An 18,471-nucleotide genomic window follows, 5' to 3' on the forward strand; every position below is an offset into this window, starting at 1 on the left:
GATTATTTCCCCACAAAAGACATTATCGTGACGGAAAAACGGAATTGTTGAACAACACTGCTCAATTCCATTCCCGTAATGGAAAAAGTGCCCTGGAGCAAAGCACTGATGAGGGGAGCTTTCCGGGAATCGTTATAAGCGCCCGATTTTTTCCAAGAACGGCAAATAAATGTTATTTCGACTTTTTTAATACCGGGTTGAATTATTTATCAAGATGTTATTTTTTAAGTTCCTTGATAACTTAGGTTGATATTCGGTAAGAGTAATTATTTAATTTTATGAAGAAGTAGATAAGATAAGGTATTTCTCGACGCTTTTCTTTATTATAATTTGTTTATCAGCGAAAGCACAAAATCGGTGAGGAAAATATAACTTCTAATGTCGGAGTTTTGATAGCTTTCATTCAGGATACGTGTATTTCGCTATTCTGATTTTCCTTATATTATCATATATATTATCTTATATTATATAATATTATATTATCTTATATATTATAGTTTTTACTATATCTCCTTTCGAAAGTATCACGATTTTGATACAAAAAAGACAAAAATACGTTATACTACCTTAAATTTCGTTTCGCTAAAAATACATTTATGTACTTATTACATGATGAAATTCTAAAACATTATAGGTATGTTTTACATACAAAGAACCGTTTAATATATCAGCATACAAACCTAATTTAGTTTATCCATGTTTATCTTAACTTCTAATAAAATAGCTGTATATAAACGTCTAAAATTATCTCTTAGGTTTTTTAAGACTCTATAACTGAATTCTTCTTCTACCTACACATGTACTACATATTCAGCACTATTCCCCGTTCCTAAAATATATCTAAATCTAGTGTCCCATTTATCACCGGTCGCCCACTGCCCTCGCTGTGGGGACGTCGGGCACTTTGTTCTCTTTATTAGCCATTTGTAAAGCCTTTGTGCTGACAGCCGAGGAAGCGTTTTAGTGCACGTACTGTTCTGTTTTTGGTTTTATTTTAGAGAATCCTCTTTGACAGGTTAATACAATGTGCTCCAGTTACGTACACGTTTTCGCTGACTGTTCAAAGAAAAATATATTTCATTTATGTAAAATAATCACACGTCTTTTAAAAAACTGTCATTTCTCGACGGTTTTTACAATGTTATCATAGAATTTTTTAACAAAAATATATTTTATGTAAGATACTCATGTCAGATTTTTAAAAGACGTGTCTATTAAAAATCTGAGATTTCTCGACGGTCTCTGACAGTGTTTTAGTTGAAATTTTAAAGAAAATGATATTTTTATAGTAATCATATGTCTTTTATAAATCGAAAATGTGAAAAACGGTTATCGTTGGAGTTATTATTATTGCAACTGTTACGAATTCGGCAGATAAAGATCTCCCACCAGGCGAGGTGATCATGCCTGTAGGGTAGCCATACAAAATATTTAATAGGTATTTTTAGATGACTTAAATAACGTGATTCAAAAATGGTGCTGGAGCCATCTCTTGGCAACATGTGGAAAGTCATTACATTAAAACTTTAAGACATATTATTAGCGCTTCACAAAGAAAAACTGTGAACAATTCAGTTGTAAGTTGCGCAAAGCTTTCAAGAAGTAAATTGAGGAAAAGTCTTCCAGTGGCAGTTTGGTTCACTTTATCGTTTCAGCGATAAACGTCAACGGTTAACAGCCGGCCACAAAAAGAAATATTTCGACCACGGGAAACACGAGTCGTTTGGTAGAATCGGGGTCGCGGCGACCCCAAGATGGGAATCTCGGTCAATTTTCCTCGCCGCATGTTCTACGAGCGGCGTATTAGCGTCGCCCTTATCACACCGCCTTATCACGATCCACACAAATCATCTCGCCTGACGCCCTGCGCCCCTCTACCAAATCCCGCAATGGTATAACCGTGTTGTAATAAAAAATATAAGCTTAGATTGATATTATATTTTTAAGTACCACCGCCTATTTCTAACTTGAAGCAGTTCTTGCATTTTTGTGGAAAGGTGTGGATACCAGTTGACTTATATGAGGCGACATCTTAGTCTTCATAAATGGCAAAGCATCTACAGTCGGCTTCAGATAGAACCCCTGTTAAATATGGAGTTGGTTACATATATCCAGGGCAGTGACCACTTACCATCAGATCTACCGTTTGCTACTTAAATATAATAAAACCTGTTATTTCAGCTTTAGCATAAACATAATTTAGACTATCACAATAAATGCCACTCTCCCCTCGATGAGAAACGAATCGCGAAGGGCGACATCTTGCGGCCATTATCGTATCCTATCGTAATGGTCTCCCGGTTATTATGTGATGTCATGCTTCATTCCCTTCTGACGTATTGCTTCTGCCTCGCCGCCTCCGATGAGAGGCTGTTTGTATTGCAATAAAACTATTATGCGATATAATCTTGCGAAAAATGTTAAGTAATATAGTTTTAATGATTTGAAGAATGAGCGCATTTAGTTTTGTTTATTTACTTTTTATAATTATCAGGATTCTGAATCCAGACTAATTTCTTAATTTTGCATTGGTTATTTTTTATGAAATAAGTATTTCAAAACACGGTATTGTAAAGAAAATATAAATCTCTTTGAATATTTTATTTAAATTCTACATATATTACCTTCAGTATAATAAGATTTAATTATTATTTTAAATATGTGGATAACTTTTGTGGACGTGCACAGTGCATACCCTATATAAAGATAGATATACACCACCCTATATAATAACAAATACTTAAATATCATCATGAACATAGAAAAGTACTTAGCTAAAAATATTGGCTAAAAATATTTTCCCCGAGCTAACCATAACTAACACAGTACCAACAAAGGTGTGCGTGCCAACAATGGGCAGGAAGCAGGAAGGGGATGCACTTGGGGGATGGGGGATGTATGAAATTGTTTCTGGTCTTGTCAATTGCCTGCAAGGGGACAATTATTGTCGGGAACAATTTTTCACGGTGACACAATGCGATAATTTAATTTTTTATGCGTCAGGTTTGATTTCATTATTACTTTTTTGTTTTTACAGTAAATGTAAGATCTTAAAGGGATCGCATTGAACCAGGGTGGTAGAATCAGCCTCAGGCCTCCTCCGTTTCTGACGCGTCTCCACTCTAGAGGAATGGAATAATCGTCCCATGCATAAGCCAGTTAGCTTCCTACCCTTTAACCAGTATCTACTAGCCAGCGTCTACTCCTTCACCGAGAGGTAGGAAATTATAAAGTCTAGAAATAGCTATAGATGTACCTCCCGTGTCGAACTATACCTCGTAGTTATACCGCATAACAATTAGTTAACTTTCTGAATTCAGTCTAGATTTTTATGTGACACCCATGATATAGGGACTTCTACTTGTAGAAGACATAAATAGAAAAGCCTCAGTGTTCATAGTAGGAATTAAAAACCCATTAGAAGCACATTAGGAGCTAAAGTGACACTTGGTCCTTGGCTCACACTAAGACCTAATCGCTTATATGTCATTTCTTGCCCTTAAAGCCACTATTTTAAGTTAGGTAACATTTTGACCACAAGGTCAGCAAATAGGTCACAGGAACTTGTTAGCGTGAGTTATGAAACATTGAAATTACGAAAATTTTGATTGACGTTCAGGAAATTGAAACACTCCTTAACGACACACGCACACGTATGCGTGATAACACATGCACATAGGTAGCTATAAGGCTGCGCAATCTGGAAGTACGAGTATTTTAATATAGAGCTCCTTCATTAAAACTTCCGAAGCGATTTAAGTAAATTGAGGTTAAAAAAAATGTATAGGAATCAGTTTTGAAATAAAAGTAATTTGAATTTTATTGTTATTCAAAAACACATTATCTTTTAATGCTTTTAATGCGTATAATTAAATCTATTGCTTTGAAGGCGACAAAGTTACATTCATATAAAAAAGGGACTTACATAAAATCCCTTTCCTTTCTTTCATTTACACTTTTACGAAAACAATTTCAGTTTCCTTTGAATACGACACAAAGGAGTTTCCTTTCTGTATACCGTGTCAAATGCATTTTCCAACAAAGAGCGCCTCACTTTGAAAATGTACACCTGACGTCACCGACAGACTATTTCCAACTGTATATTTACGGTACAACGTTCAACATTGTTTAAACACAAAACCTTTTCTCTTAGGATTCCTTTGTACTCCGTAGGGATGGCGATCTGAAATCGATTAATCGAAGAATCGATCGTTTGTAACAGATAGACGATTATTTAAATCGATCTCTAGTAATGGATCGATTCAGTGAATCGATATTTCATCCTAAAAAATCGTAAGTCGATCTTTTTGGGGTTAATTGTACATTAATAATATGTTAATAAACATTTTTTTCAAGCCGGATACGTATTTCAGTGCTTATTTGGTCCTGACGACCTTTTGGCTATCTTCGCCCTTTCTAGCTAAAAAGATCGTAGATCGATTTTTGCAGAATCAATTCTTTTGGCCTCGATTTTTTATGAATCGATTTATCACACTTCGATTCGAATCGATTCAAGAATCGATCTTTCTTTGAATCGCCATCCCTAATACTCCGAACAGTCCGAACTATAAAGCTGTAGGGGTAGGGTATTAAATTATTTGGTACTGTACGAGGGGAGACTGGGGCAAAATAGCGCATCGGAAACGGTTAGTTACGGGCAGGATAAATAGCTGGCGGGTCAGAGGGCGCTGATTACCCACTACCCTCTGTGATTAGAATTCGTATGACTGCAGTTCTATTCCGCATGTAATTTCGGTACTCGAGGGTCTAACGGCTTAATCAAAATCTGATATCTAATCGGCTTAATTAAGTTGTAAATGCGATTTGGTTTTAAAATTCTTCATCAAGAATTTTGTCGTTGAAACGTTATACCTACATACTTCAAGAAACATTTACAATCATATGGACTGAACAAATTAAAGGTCAAGTGACCCAGTGCCCTAAAAGTACCGCAGACGGACTGTTCCAAAACCAGCAGCGCATTCACATCAGCGCAAAAGGCTACTAAAGCAAGTACGACCATTAGAATAAGGAGGTAAGTACTGATTTTCTTTGTATCTCTATTTCGATGTTACTCATAGACTTTGGAAAAGCTTTACTATGATGTATTCTTATAGAACACGATCAATGTGAAGGTAAAAAAATGAATCATTTTAATAAACACCGAATGTATACTTTAAAAATAGTAACAAAAAATAAACTAACAAAGTCTCCAGTTACAAAAACTTACATTCTAACAAAGGGGGCCTAGAGTTGCGCCCGGCACACCCCAATTACGTGCACCGCACGAACATATCTCAGCTGGTTACCCTGGGAAATCCATTTGTCACGCGTTGTCAAAGCAAGTGGGGGCACGCGACTGGCGACTGGCGACTGACGATCGATAGTCGCGACAATCGCGATTGTTACGCGGCAAGTCGTGTCGAGTGCTTGTAATCGTTGTTAATAGCCTTCGATAGTTCTGTTGTGTGCCGAAGGGCGTGATTGAGTGGAGCTTTTTATAGTCGATTGTTTTTTAATGGATATTCGTGTTGTGGAGTTGAGTATATTAAATTAAAAGAAGTTGCCATTACAATACCACATTTCAATAGCGTGTTGGTAAATATGATTGAATTATGAGATGGTAATCATATAATACTTTTACTACCAAATTCCAAGATTAATGATAAATAAACAAAAGCGAACATTTAGTTTCATTAAATTCAATTTTCCAAGTAATTTATAGAAATTATTTTGATAGAGCAGCAGACTTCAAAAACAAATATACGCAGAAATGTACATTACAAAAACATAGCTCTAGGAAAGTACAAAGAAATTTTGCAAAGTAAACACAAAACAGACGAGGTAGTAACAACGTCTGGAAAATCGATAAAGGAACGGTTCCCGCTGGAGGGCATCTGGTGCCCAATTTCCAGGCATGAATAAAATATCAGCCTGTGCCACTCGAAACGATGCCGCGGGATATACTTGTAAAGTAATATCTTTCGCCGAATCATGTGATTCTCCATAATTGTGTGGGGAAGTGAGAAAATGTTCGATGTTATATGTAGAATCTTATAAGGCTTCATATGTGATAAAATTTTGGGACTAAAGTAATTTCAGCTCCACATGCGCCGCATTACCATAAGTGTTATTGTATACGAATCTTTTAAACATATTTGTGTTATAGAGTATCTTTTGCCGCTTCTTCTCTATAAAAACTCACTTTTGGAAGCCGTAAATTATTGACGTTCAAAAATAATTTTGTAAAGAAAATAAATGATTTTGAATTTTTTTGCAGTTGGCTTTGTTGGTTTTGTATCAAAAATGCTAATGTCTAAAAGCGAGCGCAACTACTGAAAATTTCATTTGAAAAGGAATTATTTGCCACCAATTTACCATTTCGTCTACCACAAAGCGACATTACAATTTGACTTGAAACGAACACGAAAAACGTATATAATAATAATTATACAACACACCGTCTGTCAAAAGCAGTATTTGCATGTTACAAGAGTTTCGACTCTTGCCCGCGGTGCGATCAAATATTCATGGTCGGGGGTGCGTTCCACCCCTACCTCCCCTCGGTTTCGATTCGCAGGTACAATGTTTTTATAGCTTTATGGTTATTGTGTACAGGGGAGGTAGGGGCGAAATAGTTAATAGCTTCACTGAACTATAAGTTTTATAGATCTGAGTATAGTTAATAGAAGTAGAATAGGTTCGTGATTGCGTTTTTGAAATACGAGTATGTTCTTGGAAAGTTCGTAGAAAAGTTTAGGTAAGTATTATAGCTTTGGGAATTTTCTGTCTTTATTCTATTTTTATATAAATATTTGTTATTCAGTTATTACAAATTATACAAATTCTAGAAAATTAACTGTACTTTCCAAAATTATATAAACGATTTCTGCATTTTCGAATCTCATTTTGGTATAATTATGTCTTCTGATATTTTTTGGTAATTTTGTTTTAAATGTGCAAAACACATTTATAGATCTGATCTGTACAAAACAAATTTAAAACAAAATTATACTTTTGATGTTTTTGTAGTATGTCAAACTTTTTTAAATACTACACAAACATTAAATTTCATTACTATGTGAAACTTTTATGACATCTTAATCTAAAATTATAAATACCATCTTCGTAAATAGGTTGCCTGTATTTTCTCAGACCTCTCTCGAAATTATCTATCTGAGAAGAGACTATAAATAAAGCAAGTTTCCGCTCCTTTAGCTAAAAGCCCAATTAGGCTACCACAACTTTCTTATCGAATTACGCCAAAAATTAGACGAAATTGCCGAATTGTGCTCCGCCTAATGATGACGTTACAAACAACCACGACAATCTTACACAAGTCCCGTTGGCAACAAACATTGCGTCTTTAGTACAGAGTTGTATTTTGTAAGTGGATGAAAACGAGCATTGTACTCGTCACTACAGGGATATAACAGTTGTTGTTGGCTTCGTAATGACGGTTGGTTGTAGGGAGGTAATTGACGCAATTAGAACAAGGGAGAACGAGCGGAGTTAGCAAATTATCGAGCGCCTTTGAAGATTGGCGCTTGTGGTTGTATGTTACGCGGTAGGTTTGTGTTTCCTTTGGAGTTTTCGGAGTCGACAATATAAACTAAAGTAAACTAAATATTAATGTTAATGGTTGTATTGTAATTCGTCCTTATAGAGTCTTTGTAAAGAACATTGCATCCATATCAGGAATTCTGTGAAGAGAAAGCAGAAGTTCCCGAAGGTGAAAGTAGTCTACCGTGAACCCGTACCCAGCTGTAACCCAGTAATGGATTGACGACTTCTATTGTATTTCTTCAAATATTTACAAGACTTTGTAGCAAACTTTGATCCAATAATAATCCCACGGTAGATACAGAAAATATTGGCAGATTAAGTTAATTCAAACAATAATCTATATCGAAATAGGTTGTAGATAGATGTCTAATAAACTCTGGTAGCTGCCTCTGATCCTGATTGACCTAGATATATGATTCAACATTTATTCTAATAAAATCAGCAAAACTAGAAAAACACTCTAATGACCCAATATTTGCTAAAAGTAATAAGCGTATCGCCGCAAGATTTCTTCTTACTTATTTCTAAAGTAAATTACATTTTCTCGATGAAAGCAAGACTAATAAAGTGGATAATTTAATGGAAATAAGATTCTCGGATCTGGGATTTACGAAATTCAATTTGGCTTCAGTGGGTAAGGATAAACATAAGGCGTAGTTCCTAGAAATTCATCAAAGGCTGAGGATTACGCAATTGAATTATCCAGAAAGATTTTACTCATGGAAAATGCGTACTATGATTACTATTTTCTTATAATATAGGAGTAGCAGATGAGCGTGCAAACCACCTGATCGTAAGTGTCTACTGCCGCCCATGGGCATCTGTACTCAATACCAAATAAGATTAGATTTCTTCCTGAAGATGGCCACAGATGGGCCGCTACTCTTGAGGACTAAGCTAAAATGCCTCGGAACAGTACCTCATGTACCTTTATGAAACACACAACAGTTCATCACATTTCCATGCACAAAAGTACGGACAAGCCATTATTTTTCATTTATTTCTATTACATTAATCATGTTTTGAACGTCTCTATACAAACTACCATCTACTCGTACAATTATACAGAACAGCTGCTACTGAATAAAAATCGAAGTAACTTAACCAAATGTTCCTGTCTGAAATTATTTTTGAATTCGTGCCAAAAGTAAAGAGAAGGGTTCCTAAAATTCCCTCCCTCCTCCTCCCTGTTCTAACAAATGCGTGTTTGCTTTTAATTAGCAATGTTAGTCCTCTGAAACTTTTCAGACCTGTTTTTCCTTTATAATTTTAGTACCTTTGTCTTAGGGAGTTACTACACGGGCAACAGTTCATCTCGACAGTCGACGATTGTTGCTGCAGCTTCTAAAGGTGGTAGAACCCATTGTGGTTCGACTCCGGCGGCACCACTACCACACCTATTTCTGCCACATAACAGCAGTGTTAAGCGCTGCTGTGTTCTGGTTTGAAGGGTGTTGTAAGACATATTTTTCCGAGGCGTTCCAGCTTAGTCCTCAGGGGTAGCAACGCATCTGTGTCCGACCTCACGTAGGAATATCTAATCCTAACTGGGGTTGATTACAGATGTCCATGGGCGGCAGTAGCCACTTACCATCAGGTGCCCTACATGCCCGTCTCCTACACGTATATTATAAAAAAAAAAACTTGTTGTCAGCGACAGTTAGTTAGTTGACCGTAAGTTGCTAACAACAGGCGACAACAGTCGACGACATTTGCCGACATTTGGTTATTATGGCCGACGACAGACAACGACATACGAGAACAATCAGCGACGTTTGTCTCTCGTGTGATACCTTCCTTAGACTTAGTAAGAAATTTTAATCAGGCTTCATTCAGTCTAAAGAACAATATTAATTATAATAAACTTCAAAGTTTATAATTACAAATATTCCTTGTTCCTTTTGGAAGAGTGACGTCACAAGCATCCTCTTTATTCAATAACATTGTTTTATTAACATTTGCTCATCGTTTGCCGTCATCAAACAACCGCCGTCATGTTTTTATAAGCACCCTATTAGGAAGGGATAGGGATGTTTTTAGAATAAATAATGTTTGTTGAGGGTAGTGATATTTGAAGGGCTCGGAGGGCTTTTGTTTGCGAACTGATATGTTTTAATACTACCTTGTAAGTCTATTAGACGAATGAACGCATATGGTTGATTGGTTAACGTGCAAAGGATTTCGGGTTTGGCCCCCAGTCAAGCACATGTCTAAATAAAGTTCAGATATCTTATATCGTAGCGTATTTATGAATTTATTTTTGTGTATGTCCCCACAACAAAAGGTTATCTTAAAACAAATTACGCGAAAAAGATTTTTTTTCTGTCTGTAACAAACGAAATACGAAACGAAGACGCGACTATCACGGCAAATATTGCGAGTTTCCTTGAAAACCAACAAATGTAAACTCGAAAAATAGGTGATGCAATTAAAATCTCCCATATATGTCAAAATGCTTTCAAAATCAAAGTTATCAATATCATTAATCCCTTACGTCCAGAAATATGTTTACCCTTTGGCACAGATTAATAAATAGTTACTGCCTTTAGCGTAGAAACAATGGGACCGTTTGGTTCTGACGCTCGATCGATACCAATGTTTAAAAATATGCGCAAAAATATAGATATTATGTTTCATTGTCAGTAATATGAAAATACCGCTGTTCCAGGCGCTGATTTCCAGGCGGTTATATAGTTGGTAACATCAATAGTTATTACAAGTCTGTTCGTATCTCGTACTGACCTGTATCTCTGAGCTGGAGTGAGCCGACCTTGTTGCTCAGGTAGCCCTTGATGGAGCTCGCGACTCGCGACGGGGAAGCGGCTGCGGCGCTGCCCCGCAGCGCGCCCTGCAGCCGCCCGAGCAGCGCTCCCCCCTCGTCCTCCACGATCAAGCCCCACGGGGCGACTGCCCCACGCGCGGTGACAAATCGAACGTCACTTACTTTTTAAATTTTCGAATTCTATTCTATAGACTTAGTTTCTATTCAGCCAATATTCTAATGTATACTGTTATTTCTAGTTTTAGAGCTAAGTCAGTGCATTTTTGATATGTATCGGTTTTGAAGGACTTTTGGGCTCAGTGCTTGATCATGGTGCGCCGGTGTTTCGTCTGTAACAAGCGGAATACTATTCAGTTAAAATGTTGTATTACACTGATATCAAAAACAAAAATAATTATAGTAAGCACTTATAAACGGTATACTGACAAACACACATATACTCTTCACACATATAGACACGACACACAAGACATACTCATTCGAGCTATACATACAAGTTGAGATGGAGCATCTTTTTTCGACCTTTTTTCTAATTCCTCCTTGGTCCTATTAAGTCCACTTTAAAGTAAAAATTACTAACTCTATTTGAGCGCCTGATTAGAAGAAGACTGAATCCATCCAATTAAAGAGTCTCTCTCTAGATAATTCTAGAGAATTCTCTAGATAAATTCTATATTCTAAGCCACATCTTATAAGACTTTATTCTTAACGACTTTTTTCTTAAATTCCGTAGTAAGTATTCATGAAACTTATTAACGTATTTATAGAAAAAAATACAAAGGAATTTTCAATTGCAGCACAAAGGGTACATTTACGTATAAAAGAACCGGAAGTCGTAACCGCGTCGGTTTCCGTCGGCAAGATGGCGGCCGGAAGAGTCGAAAAGCGACTTCCGGCGGCACACATCCGACGGCCCGTCACTTGAGACGTAATTCTTTTTTCTTAATTGTGCGTGAGAATTAAAAAGAAGAAAAATCATTCCTACTAAATATTTTCGTGTACGTTGGTTAAAATTTTCAAAGTTTCATAGTTTTCACCTAACGCCTTAAGACTCTTTTTTTAGGAATTATTATTTTAATGAGATGAAAGTAGTGCGTGCATGGAGTCCACCTGATGGTAAGTGGTTACTGCCGCCCATCGCGACTTCTGTAACTAACTTCCAAAGACTCCAAAGGCTTTACTTAAACTCGATGAAAGATTAGTTGCCACTCCTACTGACTAAGATCCCCTCCATCCATCCTCCTCCTCACCCTTCAGCCGAAATACAGAATTCACATAAGAAATAGTAAACTTGAACTATTTCAACTACATTAGAACTATTTAACAGACACATACGTATTTTATCAATTTCGATTGATTCTATTCTCATTTATTTAAACTTAAGATTTTATTTATAGAATGGCTTATTACTTTATTTATTTAAACTTTTATCTATTTAAAGAGCTTTTTACACAAATTTACGCCGAAATTATTTTAATCAACATCAATGTAGCATGTCAGATATGTATATACGTAAAATTTATTTCGAGTGCGCTGCAGTATGTATAGTTGAGAAAATCAATACTAAAGTTCTCGCGACTGCAACAAAACTAACTTTGAAAAGCTTATATATAACACAGAAAACCGTATATTACAAAAAACCACAATATTCTAAAATACAAAAATAGCTATAAAAACTACCAATATATAGTCACTTGGCAGTATTTCAGCATCCTAAACTGAAAAATCACTAATCCAAGCCATCTATCCCTTTCACTCCCACACCCAAACATCTACCTTCTCGCTCACACACGATTACGCAATCACATTTACATAACAATACCACCGATTACATAATACTAAAAATTTTACAGAACAGCACAGAAAAGAACACACTAAGAATAAAAAGCATAAATCACATCAAAATTACAGCAAAAAAAGATGGCGGATTAAAAAAATAATATTGACCTTTGGTTTCCGTTGGCGCGAGCTTGGCACACCTGGGATCCGCGGGCCCAGACTGAATACCCTCGCCCGAACGCCTCGAAAGCCTCCGCCGGCATGCGCAAAGCCTCCCTCTCTCATTGGTGGAGCGTCCATTGTGACGTCAGCGCCGCCCAGCCAATAGGAGCCGCCTGAAATTTTCATGTAGGTATAGGAGGCAGATGGGTCGATGACTAAAAATAGAGCCTTCGGCGAATAGCAGAGAGGGTCGATATCGGGCGAGCATCCATCTTCCTCCAGCCCCGGCGATCCGTGCTATCAAATATTTCGAGGGCATACATTTAAACACATTTATAATGATTTTATCGTCTTTATGTATTTCTTTTAATCAGTATTACTATTATTAAATAGTGTATTTGTATGATTACACTATTTATGATGCTTTCGACTTTAGTAGTTTCATAGTAGGATTCCCTAGTCGTAATGTCTTGACAAACACCAACAGATAAACACACAGTCATAAAACTGTAATCTAAAGTCATCATCCTAATGTCCAGCCGGGGATCGAACCCTGAACCCTCTGCATGTCTCTCCCCATGTGACAACTCTACCCATGCGGGTTGTCAATAGACATCTAAGAGATTTTATTCTCTTCAAAGACAGAATAACCTCTTGAAATACAATATAAGCCTTCGGAAAACAATTGTATTCACAGCGTGTAATTCCAATTTCTCTTAGATAGGATAAGTCTGCTTTCAATTTGTAGAGGCAGAGCTTTATTTAGATAGCTGTTCTAGTGGCCACGATAAAACATAAGTTTAGAAAAAAAATTTGTTTTATTTTGGACAAAGACAGTCTGGACATATATTATTTACTTTGAGTGCCATCAACTAGTGTAATCAAATACATTAGACAAGTTTTTAAATACTGAATTGGATCTTAAGGTACATTTTTATTATTAACGGAATATATATATGTATGTATTAACAATATATATATATATATATAAATACACGTTTGAACAGTTGTTTTTATAGTTACATATTACAAGGTATTATACATTTTTCAAGGATTGTTTAACTTTTACTTTAAATTTAGATATATAGATTTATATAAGGATCGACATGACCAACAATTTAATTGTAAGTCAAATATTTATACAATTGAATTTATTTTATTGTCATTTATTGAACATTTCATTTTAAATTGTTGTCATATTCAACTTCAATAAATATTATTGTGAAGCAAATAATTCATTGAATTACAATGTGTAATGTTATTATTAAACTCGGTGAGATTGTGTTTATTTTAATTAAAATTTTGCATGTTTCCCTGGAGCTAAATGTGAGAAACATTGTACGGTTGTATTTCCAGCTCAAATTGTGCAAATAAATGAATATGAATGTGGTAGAAATGTTGAAAATGTTATCATTAGTGATGGAGGTTAGGTTAGGTTAGCTACTTTGGTGACAAGGGTAAATCAAGATATTTTAAAACATAAATATAAATTTATATAGTATTCAAATTTATTTAAAGTAGGTACTTAAAGTATTTGATGGCATTTATATATCTGTACCTAATTCTTATAGGTACATATGTGTTTTACCCAGAAATAAAAAATATCGGTTTCGTATAGAACCCCCCATTTATTTTCAGAAACTTATTATTTAATAAAAAAATTCTAGCGGCCGTCGTTATACATACTCTGTAAATGTTTCAAGTGTATCTACTCGTACTACGGTTCCAGAGACAGAGCTTTGCGACATGGACAGACACCAAGGACTTAATAATGTATGGACTACATATAAAAAATATTTATGCACACATAACGCCATTTTGCAACAAAATATTGGATCGTGAACAGGTAAAACTTTCCTCATAACTATAAATATCAAATATTACACTACCTATGTATTTTATTTCTGTAATATAAGGTAATTGTAATATAAGTCTACAAATTGTAAGATTGTTGTAAGTGTATTAAAAACTTCTTCAAACAGAAAAGTATATAAAAGAGTTATTCTGTCGTTATGAAGCAAAAATAAGTACCTATATGTAATAGGTAATATGGTAAAATGTTTGTCCCTTTATTTCGGTCTACCCTGAAAATTAGCGCCTTGCTTGCACTGCCATGGCATTTGCTGAGGGTACCCTCCATATATATTAACACATATTTCTAGTATTATAAGAACTTGTTTTTTTAATGTTTATGTTTTGTTTTGATTCTTTTTTTTAGTCATGAGTGTGCTGCTATGTATTCCGTGACTAAAAAAATATTATTATTATTATAATACAGGTGAATAACCAGAAATACTTTGTGGAGAGGAAAGTGTGGCCACTGCCGCCAATTACTAACCCCGCAATAGAACTGTAGTACTACCTGATCGAGACCACAGATCTGTTGCTACCCCTGATGACTAAGTTAGAACATCCAGTATAAATAAGTTTGTCTCCCTGACCACACCCTGCAAACCGGAACACAGCAGCGGCTAACACCCCTGTTAGTAGGTAAAAATAGGTGTGGCGGTAGTGCCTTCCAAGTTTAATCATAAAGAGTTTTTTAACCTTTTAAACTTTAATATCTAAGATTTTAATAATTAAATGTTTGTCGCTCATCGTTTACAGTTCCCAGTGGAACTAATCCATAAATCTCTACTTTCCTGAGATAGTGAATATACCTTATTTTGTTGCGATATCAATTTACTAAAGAAGCTACCATTTATTCTGAAAATGCCCGACCTTTACCTTATAAGAACTAACTTAACATTAAATAATGTTTAGAAATATTATAATCTAAAGGGTTAGTTTTTGATTCAAGTGTTAAGTGTTCAGGTTAGTAGGGTGTGAGGATCACCTTATAATCGATCGCCCAAGTATCAACTTATGTAAGACGATTCAATTTAGTCGACGGTACCACCGAAGATAGCAGCAAAGCTACGGAGCAAGAGTAGTGTCTTATATATGACCAAGTGGGACTCCGATCCTATTTGGATTTAGTGGTAGACCAATTAAAAGTAAATAACCCGTAAGCTTATTTTTTTCTATCAAAGCTTTTAAATAAAGAACCACAATTAGGTACCAGCATTGGATAATATAATTATATAAGTCAGATACGTTTTAAAGGTGGTAGAACCCTTTGTGGTTCGACTCCGGCGGCACCACCGCCACACCTATTTCTACCTAATAACAGCAGTGTTAAGCGCTGCTGTGTTCCGGTTTGAAGGGTGTGGTAAGGGAGACAGACTTTTCCGAGGCGTTCCAGCTTAGTCCTCAGGGGTAGCGGCGCATCTGTGGCCGACCTCAGGTAGGAATATCTAATCCTATCTGGGGTTGATTACAGATGTCCATGGGCGGCAGTAGCCACTTACCATCAGGTGGACTGCATGCTCGTCTGCTACTCTTATATTATAAAAAAAAAAAAAAAAAAAAAAATACGCCTGTTAGGAGAACCTAACATGGGACATAATGTAGGAAAGTTTACTATTTGTCAAAATACCTATATTAGGTATTTACATCAATACAGGCAGTGTTACAAATAATCATTATTATTAATACAATAACATATTTTCTATTTTTAATATATGAATATGGGTAGTAAAATGAATTGTTCAATATATGAATGCAGAGAAATATTGAAAAGTATACTATTATTTTATTATGTAACCTTTGTTAAAAATGGAAACCGCTTCGTGGAAAATCATATAAATGTGTGCTTTGCACGTCAAGGTCGGATCGGATTACAAGGTTGTAAAAGCCTGAAAATACAAGCAAACATTTTCAAAATGCACGCCGCGGCAACCGAAACAATAAAACGGCTTAGCTAAATCTGAATTGCAAATGGCGGTGATCACGCGAAATCGTCTGCGGATAAAACGACAAACTTCTACGTTTTCACAAAGTATTGGCGAAACGCGCCCAGAATGGAAACTTGTACGTTGGTAACGTACCTACTTTTAACAGAATTAAAATATCCGGGGGTTCCAAAGTATCCGCCTTTTGAATTTTAAAAAATCTCCGTATTGTACCCGCTACTGTGTTTAAAGCTTTTACTCAACTTGCCTTGTGACTTAGTATGTGAGAGTTGCAACTTAATTTTATATCAGTACCCTTACCATGAGTTTTTACGTTTTGACAAATATGACTGTTTGGGTATTTGTTTACGTATTTGCCCATACTATTTCTAATCAGCGCCCCTAGCGGATTATATCAGAACTTGGAAATTGTATGGGCCAATGCGTAAACAAATACCCAAACAGTCATATTTGTCGAAAAGTAAAAACTCATGGTAAGGGTAGGTACAGTTATCACCAATCGATAGAGATGAATTTATATACACACTTGGTTTGGATGACACTGCATGATTAGGTTAATGACGTCATTTCACATCCAATATGGCGGACCTACCAAGACGGCGGAGGATTATTTTTATGCACTCCCATGATATGGGTATTAAAAAAACACAAAATTAATGTAAAGCACCAAATAACAAGGTTATTTTGTAACATAGTTATTTTGTTCTATAAAAATGTGTTATTCTGTGCCAAAAAACATCCAAATTGATTCACAATTTTATTCGAGAATAACGTACAATTTAAGGTACAATTGTTTAGAAGGTCGTTTTCCAGGCACGCACCGTACACATGAAATCCTGGGCTAATTAAATACCAGGTAATTGGGTGAAGACGTGCGTGTCGAGCCTCCAAACATAGGAATTAGCCTCGATTTAGTGGCGAGCTTTTAGCGCAAGTATTAACTTAACTTAGATTGTGGTAAACTTAGGACCGGATTTAAGGGAGGGCACGCACCCTTTTTTATAATATAGGAGTAGCAGACGAGCATGCAGTCCACCTGATGGTAAGTTAGTCCTGAAGCCCATGGACATCTGTAATCAACCCCAAATAAGATTAGATATTCCTACCTGAGGTCGGCCACACATGCGCCGCTATCCCTGAGGACTAAGCTGGGACGCCTCGGAAAAATATGTCTCCCTTACCACACCATTCAAACTAAAATACAGCAGCGCTTAACAGTACTATTATTAAGCAGTAATAGGTGTAGCGGTGGTGCCGCCGGAGTCGAACCGCAAAAGGTTGAAAGACTTGTTATGTTAAAAATGTTCCTTTTATTCGGAAAAAATAGGGGCCCCATAGTCTCCACACCTCCAAATGCGGCCCTGTAAACTTGGTACAATTTTATGGTTCCTAATTGGATTACTCTTTATGTGCTAACGTATGCTTATTGTTAAATTCCCTTGTTTTACTACAACAAAACCCTAAATTGGTTAATTACATTGTGTTGTTTGTAAAACGAAATTTCCAAAAACAATGACATAATATTTGACACTTAAATAGCATTATTATTTATACTTAATTAAACAGGTTATAATTATAACAGTTAGGCTCGGCGATGAAACTATACTATAGGAGCCCCATGGCTAATTTATTCCATGGGCCCCTACGAAATTTTCGCTCACGAATACGTAGGTACTTTAATTATTGTTTGGTCTTGGCGACCTTTTTTTCACTGATTTCAAGCGTCCATTTTATTTATTGAGCGACGAATGACCAGTACATGAATGATTATATTAAAAATAAAAAACCAAGTGCAAGTTAAACTGGCACCCGAAGGGATCCTTACCGCAAAAAAAATCATTCTTTTAAGCGTGTATCTATTACTGTTCAGGATATAGAGCTTTGTGACAGCTGGACAGACAGCGGAAGCTTAGCAATAAGGTTCCGTTTTTACTATTTAGGCTACCTACGGAACCCTAAAAATATCAATAGTCGCATGTCTACGTGTCTATAATGTAAATGAATAAGCTACTAAATAGTTTCCGAACATCTTTTGACTATCGCGTTACGACAACCACTTCTGACGCCCATTCCATACATTTGACTTTGTACAATTTCTATCTTTGGTAGGTATGCGATGGATCGATTATTAATAACGAGCGTTAAATAACGCGTAGATATGTTTAAAACATAATATTGAACATTACGTTTCTCTGCGTGCAATTAGCAGTAATAAGTCAGATTGAATAGCCAATCTCTCTATCCATTAGGCGTTTAATTTAGCTGAGCGCTTCAATACTCTAAATGAAAATACGAATGGAACTCATTCAATTCCTTCAATGTGTAGGTAATATCATTAGTAAATAATAAAAAGGTTCTCGTCTGCTTAAGTAAGGAAAATACTAATGT

At 36.0% G+C, this 18,471-nt stretch overlaps 1 protein-coding gene across 1 annotated transcript in view; it reads right to left on the reverse strand.

The window, feature by feature from the left end:
* ChAT (Choline acetyltransferase) overlaps positions 1 to 12,390 on the reverse strand; it is a 73,455-nt gene extending 61,065 nt beyond the window's left edge. Inside the window, exons 1-2 of the mRNA XM_073093740.1 lie at positions 12,296 to 12,390; positions 10,309 to 10,505 (exon numbers count right to left, since the gene is read on the reverse strand). Coding sequence (XP_072949841.1) covers positions 10,309 to 10,505; positions 12,296 to 12,390 — 292 coding nt within the window. The remainder of the gene's footprint in view (positions 1 to 10,308; positions 10,506 to 12,295) is intronic.
* Between the last annotated feature and the right edge of the window lie 6,081 nt (positions 12,391 to 18,471).

The sequence above is a fragment of the Epargyreus clarus genome, unplaced genomic scaffold (genome assembly GCF_041222505.1).
Source record: "Epargyreus clarus isolate Ecla_fem2 unplaced genomic scaffold, WU_Ecla_fem_2.2 ptg000005l, whole genome shotgun sequence".
Classification (NCBI taxonomy): Eukaryota; Metazoa; Arthropoda; class Insecta; order Lepidoptera; family Hesperiidae; genus Epargyreus; species Epargyreus clarus.